Here is an 18,513-nt window from a genome sequence, read left to right as displayed (position 1 = left end):
AAGAGTGCAAATATTTCTGTCCATGTTGGACTTTTCTCAGTGCAAAATGAAGCATGCATGAGTGACCCTAATACGGGTAGGGTGAGTATGATCTGCGACAATCTGTAAAATTACTGTATTTGTCAATGGAGTCAGGAAGGTTTGATGAGAGCGATATACAGCTGTTTCCGGTTTAACAAAAAGGATCTTACTCTTTAACAAAAAAGGTCCATCTCCGTAGCGTCATTTTCCAGACACACAGCTGCTGACTGCAGCGCTCTAGCTCAATACCGGACCAATTTCAGAGATTGTTGTCCCCATTAGTCACTTGGACACAAAAACAAGGGAAAACAGGGTTCAGGTTGAAAAATACCTAAGTTTCCCTTTAATGGTTTAAAGGGGCTGTGTGGAGCTCATTTGATTGGTTACTACTAAAGTTCACCTCAACTCCACCTGCTGATTAAGAATTTATCCTTAGTGTGTGCCTGGGGATTTTGCTTTGCGCCCCGTTTCAGAAACATAAAGGCCCGTGTGTTTCCTTCCTTTCAGACAGACACTCGTCTCGTTTTTTCTACACTATCAAAATCTACTCTAGAGACACCTGCTGGAGCTTGTAATTACAGGCTGGAGCCTAATAAAACATTGCTCACATTTGAAGCAGAGCACAGCCAATATTTGGTAATCACACTTAACTGACTCAAACCATTCACTGTTTAGCAAAATAGATTAAACCTTCATTTTCAGTCAGTCAACTAACGGAGGTAACGGTTTCAGCACTGCAACAAGTAAGAGATGACTGCGGTCTTGTGATGAGCTGTGATGCTTCAAATCATCAATTTAGTCAGCATTTACCTGCTTTACTTTTTCTCCTTCATAAGTTGGCCTCTAGTTTTTATTATGAAAAGCCTTAAGAAATGTAAATCTGGTGATTCCACTAAACTTGAAATTGATAAAGCAACCCATAGTTTGTTTTACCTCCTCTGGTATAGTATATTTTCTTTATTAATTTGAATTTTTAACAACACAAACTCTGCAGACATTTATGGGGCCAGTTTCCCTTACAAGAAAATCAGAAAAAATGCTAAAATTAAAAGCGGATGAAGCTAAGTAACTGATATTGTACTTACTCTAGCACTTGGCTTAATTCCTTTTCTGGACATCAATATTTTATTTTGGGCATCTAAATGTAGCCTCTTAAACTAATTTAGTGAAAATGCATCATAGTCCATCCCTGATCTTTTTTTAATTTTGAAAGTAACATCCACGTTGTGGACGGGACACGGTGTTGGCTTGTGGCTGACACGGCTGAAATTAATAATAAGCTCAAGTGATTAGCTGACTTTATGACAAATGTATTTCCAAATTATTTGGTTGTGCTTGTGTAAAACGTACTGGGATCAGAGTACAGCCCCACTTCAACGATCAGATTTGTCTTATACATACATGAAAATTGATACGCAACAGTTAAATAGCGCAGTTATTCCTCTGGGACCTGGGTGGTGCAGATGAAGAAAGTCATGAACTCAAAAGTGCAAAAAAGTTTCACTAGAGCCTGATTCATTTACCCTTTTTTCTAAAATGCTGCAAATGATTTTCAAAGCTCGTGGGAGCCAGGTATAATCCGGTGAGTGTATAGTTATTATAACCTATTTATGCAGTTTGTTTTTTGCTGTTGATTGCCTTTGTGTGTCTGTTTGACACTTTTGTAGTATGGCTTTGAAATGTTTTGGATGTTTTGTATCCATCACTACAATCATTAGTTTTCTTGCACATATAACTACAAAACGTAGCCCCTGGATCTGTGATTTAATGACATCCAGTGCGTTGGGCAGGTTAGTCTCCCCTTACTACTTTTTCGTTTAGTTAGAACAACAAGACGATGACAAAATGATATACAGAGCGGTAGCTATTTCATTAAGGACAGAGTCTGAGTTCTATTACTGAAAAGCACTGTATTAAAAATGTATTGAGTGGGAAGATCCTGTGTAAGATTTTTATAATATCCCTATAAGGACAACATATCTGGTAGCTTCACAATACACTTAACATTTTATATTTGTATATATAATTTCTGATTTCTCTGCAGTGTTCATGCAGTAACGTGTCTGTATTGTTATGGATAAATTAACTTCAATGTCCCGTTTTGTTTTGTTTTTTTACTGTAGTGCTGCCCATTTGAAATATCTCATCAACCACTATTTGTACCTGGTCTATTTCATCTTCAGCAAAAATACTTTGAGCTTTAGCAACAATAAGTTTACCTTTTGCTGGCAGTGGACATTTGGCCAGACTTTACCTCTGGTGAGAGTAAAATCCCAAAAATCCAAACAGTAATTTCTTAGGACATTAAACATTTTCTCTCCGTCTCCAGCTGTGCCATACTTAGTCTACAATTTCATTTTAGTCATTATGGCTCAACTAAACACAGTCAACAGCTAAACATTCTCAAAGAATCTATAACAGTATTTCATGTTGAACAATACTGCAGTAAGTATGTTAAAACATTTTGAGCAAGCTACTGTATATGAAAGTGTAATGCGTACAGGTTGAAATAAAAAAGCTGCTCTGTTTTTTTTTTTTATTATTTCTGACACATCATGTTTGAGTGGCCACTCCTTGAAGCGTTCAAATCTCACGCTCTGACGTGCTGTGGCAGCTGCTGGAGATCAGCTTGTCAGTGATGATCTGACTACAGCAGGCAGCTGAGAAGCAAATGTTAAACGTTCCCTCCTCTCCATATCCCTCAAGGATTTTTCCCCACCTCGGAATTGTTTGGCTGATAAGCTGGTGCCAAGAGCTCGTCAAGGTCAGCAGATATCTAGCCCACCCCAGTATTGGCATAGTGCGTCTCTGAAAAGAGCCGGAGCTCGAGGAGTGGTGACGGGCATTTAGCTGAGCATCCTCCCTTTTTCCTGTGGGAGAACAGCAGTGTTGGTGTACTGAGGGATGCAGTTAATGCTGACATCTGCTGGTGGAAGAGGTGAAGTGCATTCTGTCTGATATAATGTGTTAAATAGTGGGGTTGGTGCACAGTTAGTATTAGTAGTATTATTAGTATTTTTACTACAACTACTATACTTAAAGTATACTCCCTTTTGACTTTATACTATAAAAGTGCATTTTAAGAAGGGACTTAAATGAAGAGGTAGAGAGCCGTACTAATCTCCTCTCTACCACTTGTATACTTGAATGTTGTAGTGGCGAGCCGTCAGAATTACGTCACCGCCCCAGCAGACATGCCTGTGCCGTGAGCCTACTGTGGGCTTGCCAGCACAGCACAGTTAAAATATTGTTTTAACATTATACTAGATGCTCTAGGTCGGGAGTATTCACTCTTTATTTAATGTTCACAAAGTCAGAGGTCTGCAGCAATGACAGCAGAATGTAAACAGACACAAATAAAAGTCACTTAAAATGGGGGTATTGTTACCTGGTTGAAGAAAACTTATCAGCCTCGAGCGGCTGAAAAAATGTATTCAATACCTGGAGTCCCCAGGTATTGAATTAATTCCTAATTATCTGAATCTGCAGTTATGTTCAAAATGGGCAGAGCTTAAACCAGATTTGTGGGGGGACTAGCCATAAATTCTTTTTTGGGGTAAATTTTATTTATGCAGATTTTTAGGAAATCATACAAGCAAAAAAACAAAAAAAACAAACAACTTAAACTTATCTTGGGAGTTAGACATGGAAAACCGAACTTCTTCAAGGTGTAAACAGGAAACCATAACATTTAGACACCTCTTGAAGCAAGGAGGGGAAGCTGACTTCCATTCCTTTAGGTTGACCTGTTTTGCAATGGCCATACCAAACATGAGGGCTTCTTGTAAAGCGGATGGAAGAGCTAAAGAACCGTTGGAGCGGCCCAATATCACTGAGAGACAGTGAGGGACCAGTTGTCTGTTGTAGTAAAATCTAAAAAGTTAAAGAGTGCCCCCTACAATATTTTCATAATAACTCACAAAACAGGTGTTGAAGCTCTAAAACGGAGCTTCATGACAGTCCGTCCAAAGGTAAAGTTTACATCCGTTTTCATCTCAATGTGAATGTTTTAAAGGTTATTCTTAATTACTGGTAGATGGTAGGCGGGGTTAAAATACTGCATGACATCATCATCTCTAAACTTGTGGTGGTGTTGAAAGAGAATTTGCATAATAATAAGCAGATGTGCCGGGTGAATCTGCGTTTTATTCTGTGTTTCATCTCAGCCATGAAAAGCCACCTTCAAAATGACTGCTTCCCCAAATCAGCTCTTTGCTCCCCCCCCCCCCCCTCACACAGCCGAGGAAGCGAGGGGATCATTAGACATCAGTATCTGTTTGTCCTCGCTGTCACCATTTGATCGTCTGCCCCTCCTCCTCTTTCCATCCTCTAAAATAACTATGTGACCAGTGTTCATTTTGTTAAAAATATGACGAAAAATGTTCATTAAACTGGGTTTTCTGGATAATGGGGAGGATGCTGCATAATATATGGTGAGGATGTTGATGTAGTGATCAATTCAACCAAGCCAGTCACATCCAGTACACCCAATCACTCCGGCAACACTAAACATCACATTAAATGTATTTAGCTGACCCTTTGAGCCAAAGCGACTCACAATAAGTGCATTCAACCATGTGGGTACAATCCGAAAACTGCAAGAATCATGTAAGTTCATCAACTTCAATCATCAATGTGCTGAACGGTTTCAAGGGCTACATTTAGAAACAAGGGATAGTTGTTTTTGTTGGTTTGTTTTTAAAGGGCCAAGGTCTGAACAGATGACTTTTCAGTCTGCAACAGAAGAGGCGTAGAGTGTCTGTTGTTACTGATGTCAGTGTGGAGCTACTTCCACCAGTGTGGAGCCAGGGCCGCAAACATTCGTGATTTTGTTGAGCGGTAGCTAGCCCCCTCGTACTGAGGGAGTAGCCGATTGGAAGTAGCAGAACGTAGTGGACAGCGCCGGGATGTATGGTTTGACCATGTCCTGGATGTGGGATGGGCCTGAGCCTTAGTACCAGTGCCTCGAATCTGATTCAAGTAGCCACCAGTAGCCGGTGCACGGTGCAGAGGAACGGGTAGGTTGAGGGAAGGTTGAGAACCAGCTCTGGATGAGCTGCAGAGGCCGAATGGCATATGAAGTCACACCAGCTAGGAGTGAGTTGCAGTAGCGTGACAAGATGACAAAAGCCTGGACCTGGAGGTGCGCTGCCTCCTGGCTGAGGAGTAAACACATCCTTCTGACGTTGTGTGGATGATTTTGTTGGAGCGGGTCATCGCAGTGACATTGACAGCGAAGGAAAGTTGCTCCTCCAGTGTAACGTAAGTTCTCAGTGGTAATGGAGAGGTCATGGAAAGGAGATACATTCCTTGGAAGGAGGAGCAGTGGAACTGTCACCCCCTATAACAAGGTGTGTGTGGAGCAGGAGGGGTCGATAAGGGGTGGATAAATATTTGTAGGAACCTAGCTTGTTTGTTATTTCACCGTTTTAATTATACTTTTATAATTCTCCACCTTATTTAAGTGTCACTCACTTATACATCTCTGGGAAAAAAAAAAAAAAAAAACAGAATTCGTCTTCTGGACTTTTCCTCCCGCGATTCTGTTCACAGCAGCAGCGGCGCCACATGTTAGCCTTTCAAAACAAAACCAACGTGGTAGCTAACGAATTATTGCTGTACTATTGTGTTCACTGTCGCTTTAGCTTCTAAAATATCCACTGTGTTGCGACTTGTAACGTAATGACTCTGTGTTTCTCTGATAAATGCTGCAATGTGTCGCCAAATATACCTGGGCGGCCCGCCGAAGTTAAGTGTATGTGTGGGAAACACTGACTGAACCATTATTTTTTTACAAGCCAGGTCTTTAAAATTGTCGACGCCGGCACTGTGTCTCCTTCCATGTTGTTGGAGACTTTGTGAGTAGACGGCTGCATGCAGACGCACAGGGAGGGGCGGGGCTGCGCGGTGAGGGAGAGAGAGACGAGCAAATTTCTAAATATGCTGAGATGTTTTGATTGTGAATCGTATTTTACTGATAAAGTAGAACCTCTATTACCCCCAACACCACTTAATCTGATGTCCGTCACCTTCAACAAGAAAAAATTCCCTAATCCCAAATGCTGTTCAAAGAGGTGTATTGTCTAGGATGGGGGCCAGGTCATTATTCAGGCATCTTTGAGGCCCTTGCTTGTTGAATGCTGAGGACTTCTTCCTGTACCACTGCATGCATGTGTATTATTTATATAGCCTCACAAGTTTAGCTATTTCAAGGCATGTTACAATTTTGGACTTTTCAGTGTCAGTTAAATCTCTTTTTTGGTCCATTTTGCCTGACGTAATGAAGCTGCCTAATAATTATGCACACCTTGGGTGTTGATCTCCTTAGGCCACACCCTCCCTCATTACACAAATACACATCACATGATATGCTTAAAGCCAATAAGCATTCAACTTTATACAGCTTGGAGTTGGAAAATATGCATAAAAATGATAATATGGTCAAAATACTCACTTGCCCAATAATTGTGTACGCAGTGCATGCTCTTTAACAATTAGCAACATAGCAAGTAACAGTGGTAATAGAGACAGCACTGAATGAACAGATGAGCCACTTACACAAGGCCATAACAAAATACTGCTTTGCATGCAATGGGTTCTGTCTGAATTTAATGGGAGACAGAATGTCCATTATTAAATTTGGATATTTAGAGGTAATATATCAAGTTCATCTCAACATCTTTATTTGAGTCATTTTGAAAAGGTTTTACACCGTTCCATAAGGCGGTTTAAACCCCATCACACGACATGATTTAGCCAAGTAGGACCTGTTCCTGGATCAACATTGCAATCAACTAATCACAGTGTCACAATGATGATCCTGGATCAGCATTAAAATATTCCAGGCTCAGTGTCAGTGTCAGAAGCAGCCTGTGTGAGAAAACCCACTCTCCCTGCCTTAAATTCATGTCTGAACTACATCCTTTATGCATATTTAAACATGAAATTTTGCTGGATGAAGAACTGTGCCAGCATTTTTGGCAGTAAATCACTTTGGGGTCACTGTTGCCAACGAGGAAAACAGCCCTTCTGGTTTGGCCAGCACTACTTAAGACGCTGCATTTTTTGGGGGGGGGGGTTGGAGGTGTTGTAATACGATCCAGTTTGGGTAACACATCCAAGAGATTGAAGGCTTTTAGGATATTAATGTAAAAATGCAGACAGATAAGCTGCTATTCAATATGAATGGGACCTGTTGTTGCAGCCCAGTGCCACCATCAACAATGAGCTTCTGTGCCTGCAGAAGCTGAAGCACAAAGTTATTTACCTATTTAACACCTGTGGAAGATTTTGGACCAAAAGATGAAAAACAATGCTCTCCACCACTATCTTCAAATCTACTTGGGAGAGACTGTCTCTGATGCTGTATGTACTTTTGTTAAGTCTGAGACCTGAGATCTGTCAACAACAAGAAGATGTGCATGTGCTGTTGGCCCTATAGGCCTATAAAGTCCACCAATCATAAATGTTGGGCTGCGCAGACATTAGCATTGATGAAATTTACAGTTACTTTGTAATTGGTGCTGTAATTTGCCTCATTTTTCTCAACCTGCTTTGCATATTAAGAGCGGATTCTGCTGACCTGAGAGCACGGAACACTGAGGGAATGTTGGTGCACAGGAGTTTAGAACCACCACAAGAAAGCCGGTTTCAGGCCCTGGGAGAGTGGGACACAGCTTGGAATGGGATCCAGAACTACAGTCTGGCAAGCGGGAAACAGAAATGGGTTTAGCAGCCTAACTGTATACACAGGAACACAGCCTCCAAGACCAACGGAGACAAGTTTGACAAGAGGGAACATAGTACCAAGGTGATTTACAGTGGCTCTGAACACCCACAAGGTGGCACCCATAGGAGCAAGAGGGAGATCGGGCATCAGTGAGGCAGCAGGGGGCCAAAATATTTTTACGTCTAACGCAGCAAATAAAGGCTTTATTTCGACCAAGCCAGAGGAGCAGAGCGGTCCGGTTTTATTTTGTTTCTGCTGAATGAAGTGTGTTTTACAATAAGTTAACAAGGCTATTGAGCTAGTATGGAGTAAAAGAGAGAAACCTGAATTCAGAATGTGTATGTGTGTATGTATATTTCTCCGTTTGATCAGGAAAATAAGCGTAAGAATAGCAAACTGCTGTCACACATCTCCCAGCTGAAACTAGGAGGCCTGAGCTATGCCAGCAGAATATCGCCTCCTGAGGTACAAAGTGGTATAACGAGACAGGACAGGCAAAGGCTGGCTGGTTTAGTATGCTAACTGCAGTAGATGTCTGTGCAACACAATACATAGGTCTCTGCCGTCACATCAGAATTATTACTTGTTCGTTCATTTTTTTGAATGTTGAACTTAAATGCTGGCCATATCTTACACATTGCACCTTTTAAGCCCAGGGCAATGTCATCAAATGTCTCATTTTGTCTGACCAATACTAAAAACATTCACTTTACTATACATATACTTTACTCTCTTTTCAAACAGGGGGATCCAAATTAGTACCTGGGTCAACCCGTCTTGTGTGTGTGTGTGTGTGTGTGTGTGTGTACCCCCCCTCCGGTCAGTGACATCACTAATCAAGAGGGATGCCCCTTCCTGCAGATGGGGTGGAGCTCCGGTGCCCCCTTTCCTCCGGTGCACAAGCGTTGCATGAAAGTGCGTTTTTTACCCACCAAACAACTTCAGCTTCACCAAAAGGAACCTCAGTGTGACTGAGTTAAATTTTGTTTTATAGCTCAGAATTTGCCTCCTTTTCTTCCTGCAGTCAGTGCGTATTAATATTAATGAGGGGCGTTTCACTGATCATTTATAGGCAACTATGGGCGTTTGAAGGGTCGGACATGGAGCTCCCTCACATGCGCCACATTTCAAGTTGATTGTGATTTATAAAGAGAACTTGCTTACAAGTGTGAGTACGCACGGTTTTATAAGTCTGAATATTTTTTGGGGTTCACCATTTTTGTTTTTTGGGCACACGTACACTTTTAGTGAGGTTTCTACTCACAGTTTTATAAATGAGACCCCTGGCTTGTAAAAAGAAAAACACGGTTCAGTCAGTGTTTCCCACACATACACTTTACTTCGGCGGGCCGCCCAGGTTAGGCGACACATTGTAGCATTTATCAGAGAAACTCAGTGATTACGTTACAAGTCGCGACACTGTGGATATTTTACAAGAGGGGACCAGGTAAAGCGACAGTGAACACACCAGTCAGATGTTATTCGTTTGCTACCACGTTGGTTTTGTTTTGATACACCTACTCAGCATGCATCTCAGCTGCTGCTGTCAACGGAATCGTGGGAGGAAAAGTCCAGAAGACGAGTTCTGTTCCTTTTCGGTGACTTTATACAGCCCAGCCTACTACTGATGAAGAAAGTCCCTGAAGCAGACATACAGGGAGAGAGAGACGGTAAAGCCCCTTCCAGTGCACGGTACCAGCTCGACAAGTTGTACTTGTACCTGCGGCCAGGTACTTTTTTCGTATCACCTCCGTCTTATCTGTTTTTACATTCTGAGCAATGTTGAAACGTTTTAACTTAATCAAGAGACAGCTGTTTGTCGGTCGCTGGTGTGTGGGTCGCGTTGAACATTACGTCGTGGCAGTTGTGTGGCATCGCTATGACGACAAGCTACATTGTGGGTCAGGGTACTATCTCTGGGTACTATCTGCGATGGAAAACGGAGGACAGCCAAACCGAGTTGAGTAGAGTCGAGGCGAGTTGAGCTGGTACTGGTAATGAAAAAACGGCATAAGAAGCAGGGAACCCTGATGCGTTTACAGCAGAGGTACGTCAGGAGTGTGAAGAGAACTGAAGGAGGCAAATTCAATAAGTGAGCGATACTTAAGATAAAGAATGAAGTATAATTAAAACGGTGAAATAAGAAGCAAGCTAAGTTACTAAAAATAGTAAAAACATGGAACAGGAAATGATATATATTTCATACCGGAATTCTGCCTAACAGTACCAGGATATGACTTTCTGGCCATATCGCCCAGTCCTACTGGAACCAGAGAATGTTTGGTTTTTCCTCAATCAGCCCATTCAATCATATGTGCTTACAACTTACATTATTGAAGACAATGCCCAAATTCATTCAATTTGTTATTTCCTGTTTAAATAGGTGTTAAATAGCTCTACATTCTGACCGCAGTCACTAAAATCCAGTGTTAGATCAGTAACACTGCCTCAGAGTCCCTTCACTGTGCACTAAACGGAAACTACATTTTCTGGTATCCCATTTTATCCCCTCAGGAGAGCTAATGAAGACTGCTGAAGAAGAGAAAGAACAAAAGAAAGCTGCCAGAAAAAGATTCATGCTAAACCGCATTTACTGCTTTTACTGCTTCTGGACAGGTAAGCTAGATTTTACTCTGCAGCAACCATAGTTTGTTAGCCAGCTACGTTTGATGGTGTATTTTTACTCAGATAGCCAATGTTAGTTTACAACTTCAGCTTGGTTTGCTGCATGTTTCTGAGCAATGAAGAAACTGATCCTGTGACCCTTAAAGAGCTATGAGGGCTATGAAGGATTAAGCACAAAGGCTCCTGGAACCATTTAGCCTGTAGTGCTACCATTTTCTGCAACCTTCCTGGAGTCTGTAGGAGCACAAGGTACAAAGCACTCGGAAGCATTGATAAGGTAAGGAAGGCTTAGTTCACGCTACATGATTTTAAGCCCAATCTGCATGTCGCCAAGCCTGCTGACCCAAATGTGATGTTGAGTTAAACACTCAAGTACACAGCTACAATGTTTTGGTCAGAAATGTGGTTTGCTTCAGTCTGTCCTGTCAAAACCACTTGTTGGTGGGACGTTTGTCCTGATAACCAACAAACACACTCCGGCATGGAAATTAGTCCCAGGACAACAGATTGTTTCCAAGCAAAATCATAACAATTATAAATCCGGATGTGTATTTTGGCAAGTGAAGCACTGCAGTGTGTGCAGTTATCCACCATGTACAAGCTCCGCTCTGTGACAGCTGGATTTTTCACCCCACCTTCAAGTGTGGCCATATAGAACAGTTATTAACACTTGTCTTCAGAAGTAGAGAAAAGTAGAGAGCTCTATTTTTTAAAAACAGAAAACATCAAACTGTAAAGCACACAACAACTTCTTACTGGTTATCAAGTGTTTGCTATGTTACATATGTGTTTAATGTAGGGTGGAGCAACAGCATGTTCCTGAGGTTGAGGGAAATCAAAGCAGAACTTATCTAGCTGAAAAAAAGACAAAAATAAAAAGAGCCAACTAATAAATCGCTGTGCTGATATTATCAGCAGATATGAGCTAATTGTAGATAAATCGGTTTATAACAGCTGATAAATGACAATTAAAAAAAAAAAAGAGGGGGAACACGGATCTTTCAATCATGTTATGAGTGTTGTCATTGCATAGTTTGTCCACCAGAGGGCACTCTGAACCCCCCCCTGTTGGCAACACACGTTTGGAGCACCACAAATCCACCACAACACACAGCTGACATAATCAGCTGTACATTTATTCAAAGTACTATTTATGACAGTAACAAAACCTTATTTTTATACTGCATTATGTCATGTTATCTTGATGAGGGATTACCTCAAGATAAATAGAAGAAAAAAAATATATCGGCTGAATCCTCAAATATCAAAATCGGTCTATTTCTCAAAAATCCCATATTGGTCGGGCTCTAAAAAGAAGTCCATCTGTTCTCTCATTGCGGGGCATGTTCCTCCACTCTCTAATTGGCTGTGAATGGCCCCTCGGTTCACTCGGGGCGGCCTTTGATGAGCTTGGAAGACTGCCTGCTTAAGTGGCTTTTGAGTGAAGCTCTTCTTGAGAGGCTGAAAGCAGCACTGCTGCTCCACTGAGAGATGAACACAGGGTGACACGCTAACGGGACGACGAGGAAGATGAAATGCAGAAACAAGAGCTCATTAACTGTGCAGTCAAATGTTCCCCTTGTGAGAACAAACAAACATACAGTTGGAGGTCACAGAACGCTGACATGATCTGACACAAAGGCTTTGAATATTAAGTCTGTTGCTTGTACAGATATTTACACTCCAGCTAGCTCAAACTAATGCAGTATGACGTGGTCTAACCTGACAGATTTAATAAATACCACCTTCATGAAGGTTTTAATGTTCACTTTTTGTTTAAACTGGTGTTTAATTTGTTGATTAATTCAGATAACAGAAGTCATACTGATGAATTAATAACTGTCTAACTCCCAGTAAGACAGCAAACATGCCGATTACTGAATTTCAAATTCTAATCAATTACACGAGTCATTACTGAAAGGTTCTCACATTACTGTAGCACATTACACAGCACTGGTTCAGCTGCTACAGAGCAAATAGCTAAACATACATTAAACAGTTTATTACTTAGTCCTTGGTTACACATGTAAATGGTTAGTGTAACACGTAACGCATCACCTCAGAATCCATCGTATGTAAACAACTGGAATCAGTTTTCAGTCTGTGATTTGTCCTCCCTGTCGGTCACCTGTCATTTCTCCTTCCTGTCCTCTGTTCAGACACACAATCACACTGCAGGAAAAGTCAGCAGCATAAAGACTCCAAACAAGCGTGGAGCCGCTGTGCTGTCGCCTCACCTCTATGACTTCATAATAATTAGGAGGCTAGCCTCCTCTCTGTATTAAATCAGCACCATGCATTAATTCTAATCAGCATGTGTAGCCAGGCTTGACCAGCAGGGCCCAAGGGGCTGTACAGTGTCTGTGTGTGTATGTGTGTGTGCGTAACCATGCTCTTCAGGGTTCACTGCAGCTCGCTTGGTGCAGCAGAGCCTTCTTTGCACTTTTTGTCAGAGCAGGTGGTCTCTGACCTTTCCAGCAGAGACTCCTGCGTGATCCTGACTGAGCGGTGGCCTTTAAACAAACGCCAGCACAAATCACTCAATGCATATCAGCTGACTTTTACTGTTATTACCTTTATCTTACTAGTAGGATTTCCCCTACAAACATGACCCTGTTTGGTGGATTGGACTGTGAATAATAATGCAATCTGATGTTGTAAAAACAGTCTCATGTCTACTTGAGGTTAATCTCAAATGTGAAAATCACATGGCCGGCGTTGTCGGGGTAGGTTTTGGTGCTCCTCCTTGGGGGTGCTTGACTGGGGGGGCTGGGCCCCCGTCCAGGGAAGAGATCGGCCTCGGGGGCTTCTGGCACTGCCTGCACTCTGGGGAGGGATGCCTCTGGCTGGGCTGGCGGCGGGGAGCTTCCCGGCACGGCTTTCTGCTGTTCTTCCTCGGGGCGGGGGTACAGCTTCCTTTGCGCTTTGGGGGGGTCGCGGGGTGCCCTGGCTTCTGGGGGTGGGGGTCTCTGGGTGCTGTGCGGGTTGATCCGGTTGCGGTTTGGAGGGCTGCAGTGGGATTGTGGGGCGATTGTCGATGCATCTTGATGCATTGTGCTTTTTCCCTGGGCAGGGTCTCTAGATGGCTGCTGGGCGTTTAGTTTGTGCATTGGAGTCCGGGGGAGGCATCTCCTCGTTGGCTTGGAGGGACCAGTTTGCGTCCCTGTTTTGCTTCGTTGGCCTCGGATCCATGCTTCCCCATTTCTCTGTCGGCCAGTCGTTGGACCCCTCTGGATACTGAGGTATATAGTTAGTTTTCAGGATGTGCAGTGTGGGTGCGGGCTGTGCTCCGGTTTGTTCTGGGCTTGTGCCTGGAGTTCTCGGCCCTTGACGGGTGGGTGGGTTGTCGGTGGCATGCAGCTGAGCTGGTTGATTTTGCCTCGTTGCTGGTTTGGTGTGCTGGGCATGGGGGAAGTCGGCTGGCGCCGGTGGCCTTAGTTTTTTCCGGTGGTTGGGGGGACGGCGGACTTTTATTGGCAGGTGCACGGTGACCTAAGCGGCGCGTTTGCTGCCGGGCTGGGACTTGCTGCTGGTGTTTCTCTCCGCTGGCGTGTTATTCCGCTCGCTCTCTCTCGTTTGCCCGACCTCGCACGTGGGATTCGCAGGGGGCTGCTGAAAGGTGTCTTCTGTAGTGATAAACCCACAGAGATGTATCCCCTACTCTGCCGTTCCCCTCAGCTCTTCAAAGCTTTTTAGAATCTTTTAATTCATCGTTTTGATTTTTCTGGCTGGAAACTTGACTGTTTTGGTTCACTCTCAGCACTTTCATCAACCTGGGGGCCTGTACAAGAAGCCAGTTCAACATACCCATGATATCTTTTTTTCATCTGGCTTCACTAACCCTAACAATCGCCATCACGATAAACAGTCACAAGAAGCTGGTTATCAAGCCGGTAAGTCAACCCAGGGTTTCCCTATCCAGGCATGAGCTTGTTCACGTAAAGGCGACGGTGTTAGCAGCAGATGAAGAATCACAAACCTGGACAAGTCTACATGCAGCAGAGCAGCATCTTTTAGAAAAACTGAGCAAACTATAGCCTAATATTAGACAAATAATGATATAGTCTAAAGTAACACAGCTGCAGCTGAAACATGCAGGATGACAGAATATTGCAGACAGTGTGAACACCTAAATGAACAGGCTTAGCCTATAATTTGAATATGTTTCTTAGATGTGTCATGCGTGCGTGACAATTATAGCCTTATTCTTTCAGCTCGGCTGTGGGTCTGTTTCGACACTGAAAGCCTCAGGCATTGAATAAGTGGTCGTTCCAACTCATTTCAAGAAATCTTGAAAAAAATTGGATTAATTTCTCTAAAACACTCAAATGTTCCAAACATTGCTCTAAATTAACTTCATAAAAGCAACGAAACAAAATATCCAAACTGCTCAAATAGTGGTCGAAAGATCAACATTTTAACTCCCCCCACATTACCTGCGTCCAAACAGCAAAAAGTGGGGCGGTACATCACCACTCTCTATAATATAAGATACTAACCTTAAAAAAAACACATCATATTAAACTTAATTTCAACAGGCCTGCCAAACTATATGCTCATAATATTCATCCTTACATAAGAAAAATGACACCCATTTATTTTTACAGTTGCGACAGGCTGTGTGGAACGGACTTGGGTACAAATAAAATATACAAAAACAGGCTAATTCAAAGCTGTGTGGCATATCTTAAAAGTAAAAGGCATTAGTGCTTCAGTCAGTCTCTGTAGGATGATTTCGTAACTCAAAAGTTTCTCCGTATCACAGCAGCAAACATAAAGCAGCCTATGAAACAGTCTGTGGGATCTCCCACAGATGGTGATGTCATTTTCCAAGAGAGCTGATTGGTTTTTAGGCGGGGTTTTTTTTTCTTCCCCTCTTATCTGGAACACAACCTGCTCCAGAGCAGGTTAGGCGCTCAGCAAGTTACCACGGCGATCTACCCCGGTAAGAACTGAACCGCCGTCGTGGTGCTGAAAACCCAGGGTTTACCAAGAAGTTATGTGGATAAGCTCAAATCCTGCTTCGTAGAACAGGCCCCTGGTTCCCAGGAGCAGAGGTGGCTGTTTTCAGTGCTCACTACCTGCTCAGCACCAGACAGCAGACAGACAGAGACTCGCTGGTGAGCACAGCGGAGCATTTAGCGGCGTAAGAGCCAGATATTTCTCTCAGGAGTTGGTGGAGACCAAACCAGAGCCAAAAGGCAGCGGGTGTGCGGGGTGGACTTTGATTCAGCAGATGAACACAAACACATTCAAAAAGAATTACAATGTTTCTTGGCTGTCGAAAGACGCAACTATATGCTAAAACACTCAGTCCCCATATCTAGTTTAAAAGGTATCGATATATCAATGTTGTGTTTACAGCTTGATTCCTCTGCCCCAAGTTGCAAAAACTCAAAAATCTATCAACACTTTTATAGTTGTTTTTTGTTCAGATACCTGCCTGTTTGCTTATTACTCCCCAATCATATCACAGTTGTATATGAGCGGTGTTAATTTCATGCTAGTGCAAACCGGACAGTTTATTATGCTTTACATTTAAAAATATAGCTAAAGTGATTTGTTTGTCGCTGAGTTAACAGAGCTTGCTCAATAAAAATTGGTCTACACAACAAGATATGTACATATTTTGCGCTATTTGGGATGGAACAGAACAAGAAGAAACATCCACAGTGAGCTGTTAGAACTGCGGCTTGTGCACACCTACTTATCATCAACCCCTTTCACTGCAAGGTGAAAGGTCTCAGTTGCCCACAGCTTGACTCATCACAAGTATCCCCTCCTGTATGGAAAACACCTGCGTGTTTATCTACCTTGGACTTGAGGGCCCAGTACTCCTCTGTGCCATATTCCACATGTTTGAAAGCGGTCAGGTAGTCGTAGCTGATGGCCGCCGTCTGCAGACAAACAGAGCAGTGACGTGTTAAAAAAAAAACGAGTTAGCAGTTAAACTACTGTACAAACAATCATAAAAGGAGCAAAAGACACACTGTGGAATAACAATGACAGTATCAGCTATAATGTGTAACAGCTGTTATAAATTGGATGATATGGATTTGAAAGGGTTGAGTGACAGGATGGAGGATTGGCTAAACTATACAACTAAGAAAAAGCAGCATAACTTCGACAGCAGTAACAGAATGTTGTTCACTCAGATGTCCAGTCTCCAAAAGCAGGTTTCAAGTCTAAACTGCAGCCAATCCAGTGGGATAGAAAGACAGAGACCGCAGTGTGCTTTTGGATACTGGTGAGTGGTAGAAGAGTGTAGAATATTCTTAGGGGGCTTAATTGATGTAACAGGGAAAAGTAAGACAGGTCTAGCTTGCATTTGTTTCAGAGCTATCCGTCACTGATAGGGAGTTCTGTAAAGGCTCGTGCAGACCAAGATACCATGACATAATGCAGTTTCAAAGGAAACTTTTTTATTGTTATAAATAGTACTTAGAAAATAAAATAAGAGAAATAACAAAATAAGTTAAAGTTTCAATAAATAACACTCAAATGTATAAAACTACAGAAAAAATTTTACAAATATCGGATTTGTTATAAATTATGTAGCCTTATGAGTACCATTACTAATTGAACATTAAATAGTGTATGTATTGTGGGGGCCAGCGAAACAGAAACTATAAAAAAAAAAAAAAAATACCAAAATACTACTACGACTACCACCATATATCAAATCTCATGTCACTGCTATAATATAAATGGCAGGGCTGGACAATACGGCCAAACATGTTAAAAACGATAAAAAGTTTCATCGTTAATTATAACGCTAAGTATCAAATCGTTATTTCTTTCAAGTTTAAAGGCTGATTTTTGCTTCTGAGTGAAAGTGGAAAAACTTGATGGTTAATTGTGATTTAAACTTTTCTTTATGGGCAACACCTGAGGCCAAACCATGGGTCACTTCTGAGGTCGATCTGAAGTAGAACATTCAAAACACTTATGATAAAAATCTTTGTCAACAACTATGCACGAGTAAAATTCAGTAAAAGCTTTTTTTCAGTCCTTTTTCCTCACCAAAATAAACATCTTAATAAAACAATTAGGTCCAAATTCATGTTTGATACGTTTGTTTTACTGTCCAGCCCTAATTAATGGTAAACAGGACTCTCTCCTGAATAGGCAAAAAAAAAAAAAAAAAAAAAAGAAATATATATATATATATATATATATATATATATATATATATAGTTTATCCCAACACTCTGTTACTTCTTTAAAACACTAAGTGTGAGAGCTCCCAGGAGCTCTCACAGTGGCTCCTGGTAGACTGCGGTCAGCTGATGTTTTGTTCTGTGGTTCTGCAGTGTTGTTAACCGAGGAGCTGCAGCGCACCTTCTGGTGGGCAAACTATGCAGCACTCATGACATGAGGGAAGGATCCGACTCTGTTTCTCTTTTTAATAGTCATATATCAGCTGTTCTAAACGCCAATGCAGATATATCTGCAAGTAGTTTATATCGGCCGATAATCTGCAAAACAATAAACTGGTCGGGCTCTATAGGTTATCAGGGTGATCTAGCCCAGATCACTGAGCCTGACCATGATACCTCAAAAAAACCCTGAGTTATTACCACTAAGCCTCAAGGCACAGGCCCCTGGGTGCAAAAACTGACAAAATGTCCAACAAAGTATTAAAGCATCGAGACAAATACATAAAACATCTAAACTGTGCATCAAATCCACAATCCCCAAATCAAGACTCTCGGGGTAGAGGTGTGCAGTAACTCACGGTGGCTGCAGCTCGTCCGGAGCGGATGACACTGAGGTCATTGAAGTCCAGCCGTCTGTTATAGAGGTAAAACCCAGAAGAGGCAAACACAGCTGTGGTCAGAGAGACTCTGAGGAGTCGACCAGCCATCAGAGGCACTGTGGGAGGAGGAATGAATATGAAGAGTAACAACTATTTCACAAAGTGACAGAGGTTAGGAGAAAATGTGCTGAAAACATGAATCAGAACACAGATGCCCTTATACACATCAGGGCAAAATCACAGCTCAGATAAACGGGTTTTCTCTCAGTCCTACCCCTCAAACAGTTTCGTCTTGGGTCTATAATCTTTAAACTATATAACCTACTACAATACTCAGTTCTATTCTATATTGTAGCCTGAACGCTATACTTCATAGACT

The 18,513-nt window shown here is 42.2% G+C and overlaps 1 protein-coding gene across 4 annotated transcripts in view; it reads right to left on the bottom strand.

Annotated features, from left to right (window-relative positions):
• The window catches only part of adck1 (aarF domain containing kinase 1), a 96,899-nt gene that overhangs the window by 77,418 nt on the left and 968 nt on the right, over nucleotides 1–18,513 (bottom strand). For all 4 annotated transcript variants that reach the window (XM_038729663.1, XM_038729665.1, XM_038729662.1 and 1 more), the window contains exons 2-3: nucleotides 18,114–18,250; nucleotides 16,189–16,272 (exon numbers count right to left, since the gene is read on the bottom strand). In XM_038729663.1, the coding sequence (XP_038585591.1) occupies nucleotides 16,189–16,272; nucleotides 18,114–18,242 (213 nt within the window). In that variant the 5' untranslated portion in view covers nucleotides 18,243–18,250. The remainder of the gene's footprint in view (nucleotides 1–16,188; nucleotides 16,273–18,113; nucleotides 18,251–18,513) is intronic.

The sequence above is a fragment of the Micropterus salmoides genome, unplaced genomic scaffold (genome assembly GCF_014851395.1).
Source record: "Micropterus salmoides isolate LMB-PRFRI ecotype aquatic unplaced genomic scaffold, ASM1485139v1 Ms_hic_scaffold_19, whole genome shotgun sequence".
NCBI lineage: Eukaryota > Metazoa > Chordata > Actinopteri > Centrarchiformes > Centrarchidae > Micropterus > Micropterus salmoides.
This window is presented reverse-complemented; position numbering and strand designations above follow the sequence as displayed.